We start from the raw sequence: 16,407 nt of genomic DNA on the forward strand, positions 1-16,407 counted from the left end.
AAACGGGCTTTTCAGTGTTCCCGAGTTGGTTTTGAGAATAAATATCTTCTCGGACGAGTTTGTGTCTTGCCCGTCATTTCGTCCGTATCAAGCAAGAGCCCCGGCTCTTCAATACTACAACTTGCGTGATGAAGATGATGATGAATTAGCTGTGCAGTACTGATGACGATGAAGGTGATGACGATGATGACGATGATGAATGTACTGCACAGCCAGAAAGAGCATTACAGTTACCCATTACGTGGGTAACTAGCGCAAGCTGCCGCATCTGCGTTTTCCATACGCACGACTCTTTGTCTACCCTTCTACTGTACACTATGTAGTATGTACAGTATTTTATTTCTTGTAATATGTTTTAAATACTGTATTTTTCTTATTTCTTTACGTTTTTTTATTTTTTAGGCTAGAAAATGCTTATTTTACCACAAAAATATTTAAAATAATAGTATATAAAAATACATTTATACCGCAAAATCCCGCGATATAGCGAAAAATCGGCGATATAATTTTACATATACTAGCGAGAAAAACCCGCGATGTACCGAAGCCGTGAAAAGTGAACCGCGATATAGCGAGGGATGACTGTATATATATATATATATATATATATATATATATATATATATATATATATATATATATATATATATATATATATATATATATACGTAGTGTGTTCAAAAAGTATCCGACCTATATTTTTCGTGCGAAAAAAAGAAGAAGCTAGGGAGGCATTGATTGGTGCACGTATGTAGGCGATCCTAATGCACACGCGTGAATTTTTTCACACCTGCAGAAGCTGTCATTCGACAGCAGACCGCCGATGAGTGAGGACATGTTAGCGAGCGCCGTCGGATTTTCGTTTTTGACAAAATGACGGAAAAACTTGAACAACGCTACTGCATCAAATTTTGTGTTTCATCAAACTTGCATCAAAACTGCAACTTGGTTTCTGGGTCGTACCCATAAACCCAGGACTCATCGCCAGTGATCACTGTGTTGAGGAAGCTGGGATCGCTGTTCAGTCTCCAGCATGTCCTGTGTGATCTCCAAACGGAGTTGCTTCTGCTCAATCGTTAGCAGCTTTGGTACGAACTTCGCTGAGATTCTCCTGAAGCCCAAATCCTCCTTCATAATGGAATGAATGGTGTTGAATCTTGCGGATCGTTTCCACTTGGGAATCGCCAAGCTTTACACAAAATTTGATGCAGTAGCGTTGTTCAAGTTTTTCGGTCATTTTGTCAAAAACGAAAATCCGACGGCGCTCACTTACATGTCCTCACTCATCGGCGGTCTACCGTCGAATGACAGCTTCTGCAGGTGTGAAAAAATTCACGCGTGTGCATTAGGATCGCCTACATACGTGCACCAATCAACGCCTCCCTAGCTTCTTCTTTTTTTCGCACGAAAAATAAAGGTCGGATACTTTTTGAACACAGTAGTATATAATATAATTTTATTTATTTATTTATTTTTTATATAAATTGCTATCGGAGAACAAATTCATAATCGAGAAAGTTTATTTGTTTCTATTAAATAACCAATTGGCGCTATTAAATATCGTCAATTAACCCACTACATAATCCAGATGTGACTCAACATTTCTTGAGATATTTCCTGATACCTCTTTGTAATATTCCATGACGTTTTTATCACGAGTCACTCAGACTTGTACTGGCCTGATCATTTCAGAAGTGACTGGCCTGATGGTCCTTGTATTCTACCACTTTGGTTCTTCATGTGTTAATTGGTCCATACGTGCACACTCACTCTCTTGTGCGCACGTGTGGGACGTGGTTGTTTGGCATGGAAATAACTGAAGTGATCTTCCGTCAGGCAGTAGGCCCAAACCGTGCCTAAATCCCTTTCCCAGCCGAGCTTGAATAATATCGCCCTCACTCCCAAGTCGTACATTGGATGTACAACAAGCATGGTTTGGAAATCTTTGCTGGTGGAATATAACGAGGTTGTCGAGGTTACCAGCTCCACCCATTGAAATATCTGCTCACTCAATATTTACACTGCATTCCAGTTTCTACCAATACACACTCCAAAAAATAGCTAATTTCAGATGAAACATCTACGGATCCCCGAACCATCTAAATAAATTATTGAAAATAAAACTATTTTGTAAATTGTAGTTAAAAATTCCCCCCCCCACACCCCACCCCTCCTTCCCTCCAGGCTGCATTAACTGATAATGAACAAATTCCAAATCCCTACACCTTGAACAAATTACAAATTCCTACTCTAACCTCTAACTTATTCTGATGTCTGCAGCTGATGCTGCAGACATCACCAGGGCCAGCCAGTTCATGAAACACTTGGACCAAAAACTTCCCTAGCCGACCCCACAAATTATTATGGCCGTTAATGGTCTACAGACAGAAATGCTCTGATACTTCCTGTTTGGCTGCTCTTGTGACATTTTTTTCAGCAATAATGACTTGTCTCCACCTTGTCAGTATGGGTGCATTTTTTAAATTTTGTTTATTTTTTTTGATTGATTGTTTTGTCATATCTTGAAATTTTGGCCACTCTTTTTTTTTTTTATCTTTTTTTTTTTTTAAAATACTGAATCGAGGCTCGTGAAAGAGCTGACAACCGTGAGGGAAAGACAGCACAGGGGGACCGCGAGGGAAAGACAGTACAGGGGGACCGCGAGGGAAAGACAGCACAGGGGGACCGCGAGGGAAAGACAGCACAGGGGGACCGCGAGGGAAAGACAGTACAGGGGGACCGCGAGGGAAAGACAGTACAGGGGGACCGCGAGGGAAAGACAGCACAGGGGGATCGCGAGGGAAAGACAGTACAGGGGGACCGCGAGGGAAAGACAGCACAGGGGGACCGCGAGGGAAAGACAGTACAGGGGGACCGTGAGGGAAAGACAGCACAGAGGGACCGTGAGGGAAAGACAGCACAGGGGGACCGTGAGGGAAAGACAGCACAGGGGGACCGCGAGGGAAAGACAGTACAGGGGGACCGTGAGGGAAAGACAGCACAGAGGGACCGTGAGGGAAAGACAGCGCAGGGGGACCGCGAGGGAAAGACAGCACAGGGGGACCGCGAGGGAAAGACAGTACAGGGGGACCGTGAGGGAAAGACAGCACAGGGGGACCGTGAGGGAAAGACAGTACAGGGGGACCGTGAGGGAAAGACAGCACAGGGGGACCCCGAGGGAAAGACAGCACAGGGGGACCCCGAGGGAAAGACAGCACAGGGGGACCGTGAGGGAAAGACAGCACAGGGGGACCGCGAGGGAAAGACAGCACAGGGGGACCGCGAGGGAAAGACAGCACAGGGGGACCGCGAGGGAAAGACAGCACAGAGGGACCGTGAGGGAAAGACAGTACAGGGGGACCGCGAGGGAAAGACAGCACAGGGGGACCGCGAAGGAAAGACAGCACAGAGGGACCGTGAGGGAAAGACAGCACAGAGGGAAAGCCAGCACAGGGGGACCGTGAGGGAAAGACAGCACAGAGGGATTGTTAGGGAAAGACAGCACAGGGGGACCGTGAGGGAAAGACAGCACAGAGGGACCATGAGGGAAAGACAGTACAGGGGGGGCCGCGAGGGAAAGACAGTACAGGGGGGCCGCGAGGGAAAGACAGTACAGGGGGACCGCGAGGGAAAGACAGTACAGGGGGACCGCGAGGGAAAGACAGCACAGGGGGACCGCGATAACTCTCGTCAGTGTGCTCTCTTGATATTATTGCCTTTTTGTATTTCTGGCCTTCATTTAGTAGTAGCACAGTTGTGCATAGGTATTTGACACCATGCCGACGTCCTGAACATGCAAAGCCTCAACATGCACTTGACTGATTTTTGTATTCTTCCAAGCCAATTTTTCAAAGCATAAATGTCTGGAATTATCTGCGTATAGTTGCTGAACAAGTGGGATTTTAGGAGTTTCGAACAACAGCTGTGATTTTTGTGTGCATTGTAAAGTTTCTTCGATCTGGATTTCAAGCAGCTGAACAAACGCTCGATGGTCGAGTGATGCGAAATCGAACAAAGAGCAATGTCGGTTGCTCATCATGTTGAATATCCATCAGTGCTAGATTTTCTGAAGTTTTCATCAAATTGTGAGACATTGCACACCTGTTTGTTTCTTGTTGTTTATGATGCTTGAGAACATAATATTGAGAGAGAGAGAGAGAGAGAGAGAGAGAGAGAGATATATATATATATATATATATATATATATATATACACATTATAATTAAACAAAAAATAACTCGGCACAGTATATATGTATAAATATACTGTGACGAGAGTTATCTTTTGTTTAATTTCTCTTTCTCACATTTACGAATGCAGTCACGTTTGAGGTTATTCAGGTTTATTTCTTCTTGTTTAATTATTTGTGCATACTAGAAACGCAACCTAATTTTCAACTCTGTTTAGTGTTTGTTTACCTACCTACATAACACACCAGCCTTGTCTTCTTTGGAACAATGCCCAGACGGCATTGAAACTGATGCTGTGTGTGACCAATTGAAATTGCTATTGGATAGCTTGAGCTGTGCTGAAAGCTATATGGGGGTGTGGCATTTGTAGTGGCAGAAAACATCGGCCTTTAAAAGCTGTAATGCTTGCAAAGGCGTCAGAGAGCTTTGGCTGCATACTTAGCTGGGTGTGCCACCATTTGTTAAGGTGAGGGCGATCCCTCGACAGCTATCTTGACATGCAGCATTATCCGTTTTGTTGTTCGATCATGACCACATGCAGCATTGTCAATGACCACATGGAAGAATTAACTATTTGTTTTTCCTTGTGTAATTTTGGAAGATGTTTGATTTGCCAAAGATAAGTTATACGAGTATTTTGTTCTGCATCAGCTTGGGTGCATAATTTCTTTTTGTTGTTTGGGGCCTTGATATTTATTTATTGTTCTTTTTGTTTTGTGTCTGACATTGCTGCTTGAGTAAAAGTCCTGATTATTTCTCTTGAATATTCTTATTGTGCAGATTTATGTTGCTGTTTGTTGTTGTTGTTGTTGTTTTTGTTACCCTGCGCTCGCGAAGCGAAAAGCAGGGTTAGGCATTCGGTTATGTACGTGTGGCGTGTGTACGTATGTGTCTGCATTTTAAAAATTCTTTTTCTCAGCAACTGTTGGTCCAATTGACATGAAAATTTACCACAGGTGTGCCAACGCCTGTATAATTTTAAAAAATTCATAATAATGACGTCATAGGTCACATGGTACGTACGCCATCTTGGAAAAACGTTTCACCTCTATGTCTCCCAAACTGCTCAATAGAAAAATTGAACCAAATCTCATTTTCAAGTACTTCTCATGTGGCTAACGCCGCCCTCTTCCCCCCCCACCCCCCTCAGAATTTCCATGTTTTTGAGCGTTTCCCAGTGTGTACCCTGGATTAGACTAGGTACACCGTATCCCTGCGTGTCGTAAGAGACGACTAAGAGGGTTGGCGTCAGGAAGGGCATCCGGCCATAAAAACATTGCCTCAAAAAGAGAACCATGACAATTACAACTACATATGGGCAGGGTACAGCCCGAAGTGGAGATCGGTTTCTGAGGTTTGGGACATGGAATGTAGGGACAATGACAGGGAGATCAGGAGAAGTGGTGGAAGTATTGGTCAGAAGAAGAGTGGACATATGTTGTGTGCAAGAGACGAGATGGAAGGGAAGTGGTGTGAGAATGGTGAAGGGTAGGCAGGGACAGAAATACAAGTTTGTGTGGCAAGGGTGCCTGGAGGGTGTGAATGGTGTTTGTGTCCTGTTGTCTGAGGAGTTTGTAGACAGTGTGGTGAGTGTGACTAGAGTGAGTGATAGGTTGATGATGGTGAAAATGATGATTGGAAAGCTCTTGGTGAACGTCATCTTGGGATATGCTCCGCAGGTTGGTCGGAGCGAAGAAGCGAAGGACAAGTTATAGTGTGCGATAGAGAAGCTGATGGAAAACGTGAAAGATGAGGAAGTTGTTGTGGTAGGAGGAGACCTAAATGGACATGTGGGAAGGAGTATGGGTGGTTTTGAGAGAGTTCATTGGGGTTACGGATATGGTGTGAGAAATGGAGAAGGTGAAAGGATTTTGGACTTTGCTGATGGAGCTGATTATGTTGATTTGTAATACGCAGTTCCAGAAAGAGGATAATAAGCTTGTTACATACACGTCAGGTGGGTCGACGACTACCGTTGACTACCTGATGGTGCGTAGGCGAGATAGGGGGCACCTCCTGGACACAAAGGTGATCCCGGGGGAGGAGGCTGTTTCACAGCACCACTTGGTTGTCTGCGACATAAGGGTGAAAGGTGTAAGGAGAGCTCGGCGGGTGAAGTACCAACCGAGAATGAAGGTGTGGAGGTTGAAAGAGGTGACAGTAAGGGAGGCATTAAAAGAAAGGCTGAGTAGGTTCGAGGATGATGTGGTTGAGCTTGAAAGTGGTTGGATGTCAATGAAAGCTCGTCTGTTGGGAGCCGTTGGTGAGGTATGTGGATGGACAAAAGGACCACCGAGGCACTCGGAAACATGGTGGTGGGATGATGAAGTTGGAAAGAGGATTGCCGAGAAGAGGAAGAAGTTCAAGGAGTGGCAGAAGGCGAAGGGTACGGGAACAGAAACAGCAGAGCATGAAAGTTATACGGCAGCCAAGAAGGCTGCAAAGAAAGAGGTAGCAAAGGTGCAGGAGGCATGTAGGAAAATGTTCGGAGAACGCTTGGATTCGGAAGAGGGTCAGATAGCAGTATTCAGGATTGCAAAGCAGATAGCGAAAGAGAGGTGTGATGTGATGGGGGTGAGTTGCTTGAAGGATGAAGTGGGACAAATCGTTGTGGACCCAGATGGAATTAAAGGAAGATGTAAGAGATATATGGAAATACTGTTGAATGCAGAGAATTAATGGGATGGCAACATAGAGACTAACCCAGTTTTAGGACCGGCAGAGAAGATAACTGAGAAGGAAGTTGAGGAAGCGATAAAAGCAATGAAGAGTAGAAAGGCGGGAGGGCCGACGGGAGTTGTGGGAGATATGTTGAAGGCAGCAGGAAGTTGGGGTGTGAAGAGAATGACAGAGATCTGTAATCTGGTGGTGAAAGAAGGCCGCATTCCGGTGGATTGGGAACTGAGTACCCTCGTCCCTCTATACAAGGGGAAAGGTGACCCTCTGGACTGTGGCTCGTATCGAGCGATAAAGTTATTGGAGCATGGAATGAAGGTATTGGAAACGGTGTTGGAGAGGAGGATAAGGAAGAAAGTGAAGATCGACGAAATGCAGTTTGGATTTATGCCAGGAAGAGGAACGACAGACGCGCTTTTCATTGTGAGGCAGTTGCAGGAGAAGTACATGGAGAAGTGGAAGAAGTTGTTTCTTGGGTTTGTTGATCTGGAGAAAGCATTCGATAGGGTTCCACGCAAAGTATTGACATGGGCATTGAGGAAGTTAGGAGTGGAGGAATGGTTGATCAGAGCAGTGATGGCAATGTACAAAAGAGCACGCACAGCTGTAAGGACGAAGGACGGGAACAGTGGTGAGTTTGAGGTGAAGGTGGGAGTGCATCAGTGGTCGGTACGAAGTCCACCAATATTTGTAGCTGTGATGGATGTGCTGGCTCAGAATGTAAAGGAGGGTTTACCGTGGGAGTTGTTGTATGCAGATGATCTGGTGTTGATTGCGGAAAGTATGGATGGACTGAAGGAAAAGATGAACAAGTGGAAAGAATGTATGGAGACAAAAGGTCTGAAGGTGAATATCGGAAAGACGAAGGTGATGGCAAGTGTTAAAGCATGTGGTAAGGTGGAAAGAACTGGGGAGTGGCCCTGTGCTGTGTGCAGGAAGGGTGTCGGAGTGAACTCCATTCAATGTACAATGTGCGCTGAGTGGGTTCATCAAAAATGTAGTGGTCTGAGAGGGTCATTAACCAGTGTGGCAGCTACATTCAAATGTAAGGTGTGCACAGAGGGAGCTGCAGATGGAGGAAATGTTGAGTTGGATCTTGAAGATGGCATGAAGCTGGAAGGTGTGAAAACATTTTGCTACCGTGGAGACATGCTGAATGGAGAAGGTGGATCAGACTTTTCAACGGTTGCTAGAGTGAGATATGCATGGAAGAAGTTTCGGGAACTGAGTGGCGTGCTGATGAGGAGGGGAGTGTCGTTGAAGCTGAAGGGAAAGGTGTATGCTGCATGTGTGAGAAGTGTTATGATTTATGGGAGCGAGACATGGGTAATGAACGTAGAGCAGCAACGAAGGCTGGAATGGGTGGAAATGCGAATGGTTCGATGGATGTGCGGAGTATCGTTGAGAGAGAGGAAGACAAATGATGAATTGCAAAAGATGATGGGAATAGAGCCTGTGATTGATGCTGTGAAGAGGAACAGGTTGAGATGGTTTGGTCATGTGTTGAGGAAGGATGAAAGTGACTGGTTGAGAAGAGTGATGGAAATGAATGTAGAAGGAAGTAGAGGATGGGGAAGACCGAGAAAGACACTGGTTAAAGATGGTGGAAGAAGAAATGCGGGCAAGGGGGGTTAACAAGGAGAGATGCAGAAAATAGGGCAAAATGGAGAAGATTGTCATGGGGACCGCAAGGCTACCCCCTGCTCTCGCAGGGAAAATGGGCTTAAAATGCATGTTGTTGTTGTTTTTGTTGTTGTTGTTGTTGTTGTTGATGATGACTTCATTGGTGCCTTCATTATGATGTCATAATTTGACAAGTACAACGCTTGATCTGATCAGCAAGAATTGTTTTTTCCCTCTGCAACTTCGTCCAATTGACGCAACATTTTCACCACAAGAGCACCTCCTCCTGTAGAATATTTTAATGGTAATTATGACGTCATCGGTCACGTGGTACAGGCACCATTTTGGAAAAACTTCATACCTCCATATCTCTGAAAGCGCTCAATGGAAAAAATTGAAACATGGCTCATTGTAAACTACTCCCCATGGGGAATAAGATGTGTTAGTGATGATGTCAGTGCCTTCATTATGATGTCATCATTGGAAAAGTATAACTCTTCATCCAATCAGCATGAATTTTTTTTTTCTTCAACAATTATATTCGACAATATCTATTTATTAAGTAATCGCTCACGTGGTCTGGCAGCCATATTGGATCAAAGAAAAAAACAAGTGAATGAAAAAACATGTTTTATGGCTGCACATTTTTTTCAGTTGCAAACCTTTTTATTGTACACCGCACCTTTCCTATGCAATCTCCAGGCATTGCAAATCGTCATTCCCGGGCACTGAAGGGGGCTCGGCAGTGACGCACGCTGAAAGGGAGTACTCAGTTTTCACTCTGGTTGTTTGTTGTACACCGCTCCTTTCCTATGCCATCTCAAGGCATTGCAAAACGTCATTGCCGGGCACCAAAGGGGGCTCGACAGTGACGCACGCTGAAAGGGAGTTCTCAGTTTTCACTGTGGTTGTTGCACACCGCACCTTTCCGATGACATCTCCAGACATTGCAAATCGTCATTGCCAGGCACCGAAGGGGGCTCAGCAGTGACGCATGCTGAAAGGGAGTACTCAGTTTTCACTCTGGTTGTTGTGCACCGCACCTTTCCTATGCCATCTCCAGGCATTGCAAATCGTCATTGCTGGGCACCGAAGGGGGCTCGGCAGTGACGCACGCTGAAAGGGAGTACTCAGTTTTCACTCTGGTTGTTTTCTTGCTTTCTTGTTTTCTTGTTTGTTTGTTTGTCTGGGCGATATCTCAGCCATCCTTTGAGCTAGGAAGCTGAAATTTCGGCACAATAGTGAGCAAGTCCTTTGTCAAAAACGGTATTTTTTGTTTTTTGATTAATCAATTAATTGAGGAGTTATTTAATTATTAGCGATTAATTAAGTACTTATTTAATTAATCAAATTTCCTTTCTCTTCTGACCATTAACTCAGGCACCTTTTGAGTTAGGAAGCTGATATTTGGACATGCCAATGACCAGGTGATTTGGCTGCAAAGGCTATTTTTGATTTATTAATTAATCAATTAATCGATTAATTATTTAATGATTCGATTAATGACAATTTTTTTTTTTTAAAGTTACAGATTCTGATGAAATGGTGGTGGGTTATGTGTTCTCTGACCGAATTGATTAATAATTTAATTTTTTTATGATTATTATTTATTTATTTTCATTATTAATCATTTATTTATTATCTTTCTCATTTGGCCAATATCTCAGGCACCTTTTGAGCTGGGAAGCTAATATTTGGACATGAGTGACCAAGTGATGTGGCTATCAAGGATATTTTTGATTTATTGATTAATCATTTCATCTATTAATTATTTATTGATTAATCGATTAATTATTTATTGAGTAATCAATTAATTATTTAATTTTTTATAAATGACTTATTTAATTAAATTTCTAAAAGATACATCTTCGGATGAAGCACTAGTGGTTTAGTTATGCGATTAGCCAATTGATTATGAAAATATTTTGTGATAATCTTTTATTGATTTTAATTATACAATTAATCAATCAATTAGTGTACACCTCTCCCTCCCAATGCAGCCTCAATGAGCTGCCCTGCGGTATTGCCGGGCGCCGGAGGCGCCCCGGCAATGCCGCGCTGCAGCATATTTAATTATTTGGCATGGGGCGGTGTACTTTGAATGTATGTGTACTTGTTTTCTTGTTTGTTTTCTTGTTTGTTTGTCCGGGCGATATCTCAGCCATCCTTTGAGCTAGGAAGCTGAAATTTCGGCACAATAGTGAGCAAGTCCTTTTTCAAAAACCGTATTTTTTTTTTTGATTAATCAATAAATTGAGGAGTTATTTAATTCTTAGCGATTAATTAAGTACTTATTTAATTAATCAAATTTCCTTTCTCTTCTGACCATTAACTCAGGCACCTTTTGAGTTAGGAAGCTGATATTTGGACATGCCAATGACCAGGTGATTTGGCTGCAAAGGATATTTTTGATTTATTAATTAATCAATGAATCGATTAATTATTTAATTATTCGATTAATGACAAAAAAAAATTTTTTTTTAAGTTACAGATTCTGATGAAATAGTGGTAGTTTATGTGTTCTCTGACCAAATTGATTAATAATTTAATTTTTTTATGGTTATTATTTATTTACTTTCATTATTAATCATTTATTTATTTTCTTTCTCATTTGGCCAATATCTCAGGCACCTTTTGAGCTGGTAAGCTAATATTTGGACATGACAGTGACCAAGTGATGTGGCTATCAAGGATATTTTTGATTTATTTATTAATCATTCAATCGATTAATTATTTAATTATTCGATGAATGACCTAATTAATTTTTTAAGTTACAGATTCGGATGAAATGGTGGTGGTTTATCAAGGATATTTTTGATTTATTGATTAATCATTTAATCGATTAATTATTTATTGATTAATCGATTAATTATTTGTTGATTAATCAATTAATTATTTAATTTTTTATTAATGACTTATCTATCTATAATTCCAGTAATCTCTGTGTGTTTGTTTGTCTGTGACCGCTGTTTCTCGACAACCACGGGTCCGATATACTTGAAACTTGCCAGGTATATTGCTGGGGACCCGAGGATGTGCCTTTTCAAGGTTTCATATTAATCGGAGAAGTAGTTACCGAGCTATGTCCAAAAAACGATTCAACCAATCAGAGAGCAGCGAGCTATCACGTGTGCCGAACGTGGCGAACAGACTCTGCCTCGGACGGCACATTTGAGAGCGTATTCATTTATTTCACGTTGGCAAACTATGTTGGCGTTAAACTATGTTTTAAAACTAATTAAAACTAATTTGTGATTCATCGTAACTGCGATATGCGACCTTCCGGACAGTCAAATGAGGACGTCACTTCCGGACTTACGGACTCGCAAGCCGTTCGCTTTCCGTTCACGCAAGCCGTTCGCTGGACCAAACCATTTCATGTAAATAGAGGGGGGGGGGATATAATTTTAGATATATATATAGTACGGGCATGCCCTAGTTTAATTAAATTTCTAAAAGATACATCTTCGAATGAAGCACTAGTGGTTTAGTTATGCTGTTAGCCAATTGATTAGCCAATTGAATTGTAGGATATTTAATTATATGGCATGGGGGGCGGTGTACTTTGAATGTATCTGTACTTGTTGTTATTATTTTTTAAATTAAATTGTGGTAGATGTAAAAGTACCAGAAAAGAGGACCGTGGGCCAAATTTAAGCTCTCTCGGACGTATGGAACCTAGAAAACGAACAACTCGAAGATTTGAAACGGGGCAAACAAACAAAGTGCAGATGAAGTTAAATGAAAGTGTGTAAATAAAATAAAATAAATAAATAAAAAACGTTCAAAAACAGAGGAGTTGGCTCGCACCAAGTTGACTGCTCAGTGTAAGTATTCTAAGAATAGCATCTAGTTTTGTTGGTGTTTGATTTATTGGTTGCATGTTGCTGTCATCGTTTTCTTGATTCCCACTGAAAAAGGTCAGCTATCATGAATAAGTGCTGAGATCTTGATAGCCTTTTTTGAGAGACAACACTTAGTCAACTTAAAAATGATTCTAGATATTGTGTGGAAGAATCAATCAATTTCTTTAATTCACTTTTTTTTTTTCTTTAAAAGCTAAATGTCTTTGGTGCTTTGGAAAGAGGTAAAGGTAAGAAAATGAAAAGTGAGTTCTGTGAAAAGATGGGATTTTTGGAAATTTAAAAGCATTAAAAAATATATTGAGTTCAACTAGAAACACCAGCTCCTGAAGTCTTCTCCCCTCCACCCACATCCCTCGTCAGGGGGAGGGTAGGTTATTATTATTTTATGCCCATGACCTTACCCTGGGTACTAAGGGAATTGCCTTGTTTAATATTTTAGGATGCAATTGTGATTTTGTTTTTGTTTGGTGCTCTTCTCATTAAAAAAAAATTTTTTGTTTATGGTGTAACATAGTACAGGGAGGGTGTCCACAAAGTCTTGTTCTGATTTGTTTCTAATAAAAATTTAAACCAAAACAAGGCTTTGGTGGTACCCTGTGCTACATAAAAATGTATGTTGAAAAAAAAAAGGACACCCTGCATGTTGAAAACTTTTGCTGAAATTGCTGTTTATCGTGTCTCCTCAGCACTCTATTTGGGCATGTCTGGCACGAAAGAGCTTCACGCCAGCTTCTGCCTCGTGTGTCTGCTCAGTGCCGTGCTTTTTCGCGGGCACTGCTGCCACGGTGAACATAACCATGCACAGCACCTGGCTCCTCAACCTGGTGAAACGGTCACACTTGGTCTTGATGAAAGGGGTCAGGGAAACCACTCACATGATGCTCATGGCCATGGAGACAATCCTCTAGATGGCACCGAGCTCCCAGACAATGGCCACTTGCAGACCCTTCCTTCCTTGGTCGACTCTGACAGAGACAGTCATTTTGTAGCGATTGCTGTTCATGGCAACCACACTCAGAATGAATCGCATGAAGATGGTTCATTACACAATGACACCAGTGATGAACATATTCATCCCCATTCTGATGAAGAAGATATCCACACTGAGCATGATCACAACCATTCCCATCAAGCACCTCACCATGGGAACCATCCTCATCACCATCACAATGGTGCCCATGGTCATCACCATAGTAAACATGATGGACTTGCACATCGTGGTAATTACCACCACGGTAGCCTCGATCGAGACCATGGGCTTCATAATCGCCAACCAGATGACAGAGGATATAGACTTGGAGATAAATCTACAACTCGTGTCGGTGAAGGGCATAAAAGCCATGAAAACAAAGAACTGAACAGTGGGCATCACCATAGTTTCCCTCAACATGATTACCAAACCATTGATACGCCGTATATTGGGAGGGCCACCACATTGGCACTCCATGAACACAGGAGATATCTACGATTGTTGTTCACACGCTATGGCTCGGAAGATCGGCTCAGCTTGAAGGGCTTGCAGAAACTCCTCAGTAGCCTTAGTTTGATATCACAAACTCAACATCTACATGAACATCATCAGAGACATGGGAGCAATCGTATACATGCCCACCACCATCATCACGGTGCACACATGCTCCACCAAGAAGTAAGTGGAAAGCCAGGATATAATGTGTTACATGCCCATTATCATGAAGCTGATTCTAAAATTACTGTGACATCTTATCTTGCTTAGATTGAGGTTGCTGCAAAAGAATTGAGTCCTGATGGCATCTCTGTCGCTGCCGCTGCCACTCCATCGACTTTTCCACTTGAAACGACCAACACTTTGCCAGTCACAAGCCAACATACTCCCATGACCACAACGTCAAGACAATCGGAAAGGAGGAGAAGGAAGAGAGGAGCTCTGAATGATGCTGTTGCTCCGTCCAGCAAGTCGATAACAGTACCCAACCAGGTATTTCTTCTTTAAAGTAGATTCTTTATTGCTTTAAAAGCTCCCGCTCGAGTGTGATTTGGAGAGAGATTTTAGAGATACATCGGCAGTCAGGAATGGCCTTCATTTTGAATAGGAGCATGCCATCATTTGGACATCCTGTTTGGAGATTCATGATGTTTACAAACTTGTCAATTGGAATAAATTTCTGAAGTATTTTTAAGTAAGCTTTCAGCCAATCACATTGTACAGAGACCCAAATTGAAGTTGCTTGTTAGAGGCAAGTTAAACATCAAATCATTTCTTCCATTTTGGATTACCGATCCTTGACAACTGCTATTTTGGATCACTGCAAGTACATTTTGATGTTTTAATCGATAATATGAAAGGAGTAGAAATATGTTGCTACATTCCTTTGCTATGACTGCTTTTGACCACAGTAGTGCAATGTTGTTGTGTAACGTGCGGTTGAGATTGATGTTTTTGGCCACAGCTAACTCTGTCCTTTTTTCAATCCTTGCATATAAACCTGTTTTGCAATAATGTTGGAAATGCATTTGAGCTTAATGAACGACTCTGCACTTTCTAGGATTTGAACCTGTTGGAAAGAACCAAAAGGCTCACATTGGCATGCCAAACAGACCAACCCCTCATTATTATGTCACTGAATGGCCTTCATGTGGAACAATGCTCGATTCGAGATTTGTCTACCAGCCTTTATGGGGAGGCAGGACGCATTGCATTCAAAAATGCCACACCACCCATGATATAACTTTTTTTAATTCACCAATTTATGAGCTACTGCTCAATAACATTACGTATACACTTAATACAATTTAGAGGGGCAGGCAATGCATTAAACAGGTTTTGACTCGTAACCATAACCTGACTAGCAGAGGTACCCGGCTTTGCACGGGAGTGGGAGGAGGAGGGGAGGGGGAAGAGGAGGGGAGGGGAACGGGGGGGGAGGGGGGAGGGGGAAGCGGGGGAGGAGGAGGGGAGGGGGAAGAGGAGGGGAGGGGAATGGGGGGGAGGGGGAAGGGGGGGAGGGGGGGAGGGGAAGGGGGGAGGGAAGGGTGCGGGGGTGCCCAGGGGAAGAAGGGCCCCTCCCCTCCCCCCTCCCCCCCCTTTCCCCTCCCCGCTTCCCCTCCCCCCTTCCCCCTCCCCCTCCCCCTCCCCCCCTCCCCCTCCCCCCTCCCATCCCCTTCCCCCTCGTTCCCCTCCCCTTCTCTTCCCCCTCCCCTCCTCCTCCCCCTTCACACCAGGGGGGTTGACTCAGCCTGTCATCCCACCGAGGTCGGAAGTCGGAACTCATTGTCGTCAAATAAATGTAGCCTGTATGTTTCACTCTTTGTCACATGCCGTTGGTCCCATGTCAATCGGATGAAGTTGAAAAATTAACGTTACGAAGGTTCTCTGGGACGTACTGATTCCGAATAATGAAGTTGAAAAATTAACGTTCCGAAATACGCTAATTACGCTAACAGAAGCGCTGGAGGGAGCACTGCGCTCCCTCCCTTAGATTCCCTCCCTCTTCTGCTAGCGCTAATTACGCGTAACACACTAATTTTAAAACCCGAAGTTTTTTTAATTTTAAGGTGTGCTGTAGTCAGAAGCGCTAGAAGCGCTGCGCTCCCTCCCTTCGAATCCCTCTCTCTTCTGCTAGTGCTAATAATACGCTAATTTTAAAACCCGAAATTTTTTAAATGTTTATGTCTCCGTGACATTCCTGGGACCATCCCGAGTCGAACAGTACTTTCCGCTCGCAAATCCGTCCACGGGTTCTCGAGATCTTAGAGATCATAGATACATAGATCAGGACCAACTCTACTTTATATATATAGATAGAAGATAGACGGCAGACTCTTGGTTTTTAGAAGCTAATTAGCTGCATTATGATCGGATGTCATAACGCCTAACGGCGGCATAATTTTTTTGTTTCAAGCCAAATAAACATGAAAACAATAAGAAAATGACAAAACAATAACTTTAATAAAACACTCAACGGGATCTGTCCCAAAAATTGTGCGGGAAAGGACGTGATAAAAGCGAAAAATAAATGTCAGAGGGGTGATTCGAACCCCGGACTCTGAAAAGATAAGGCGTCATGCTAACA

The 16,407-nt window shown here is 42.9% G+C and overlaps 1 protein-coding gene across 1 annotated transcript in view; it reads left to right on the top strand.

Annotated features, from left to right (window-relative positions):
• Positions 1-16,407, top strand: part of LOC137414077 (zinc transporter ZIP6) — a gene marked incomplete at its 3' end in the record, with an annotated part of 131,708 nt that overhangs the window by 83,118 nt on the left and 32,183 nt on the right. Inside the window, 2 exon segments of the mRNA XM_078782383.1 lie at positions 13,042-14,003; positions 14,091-14,312. Of these exon segments, the coding sequence (XP_078638509.1) occupies positions 13,056-14,003; positions 14,091-14,312 (1,170 nt within the window).

Source organism: Myxine glutinosa, chromosome 7 (assembly GCF_964187855.1).
Source record: "Myxine glutinosa chromosome 7, kmMyxGlut1.1, whole genome shotgun sequence".
Classification (NCBI taxonomy): Eukaryota; Metazoa; Chordata; class Myxini; order Myxiniformes; family Myxinidae; genus Myxine; species Myxine glutinosa.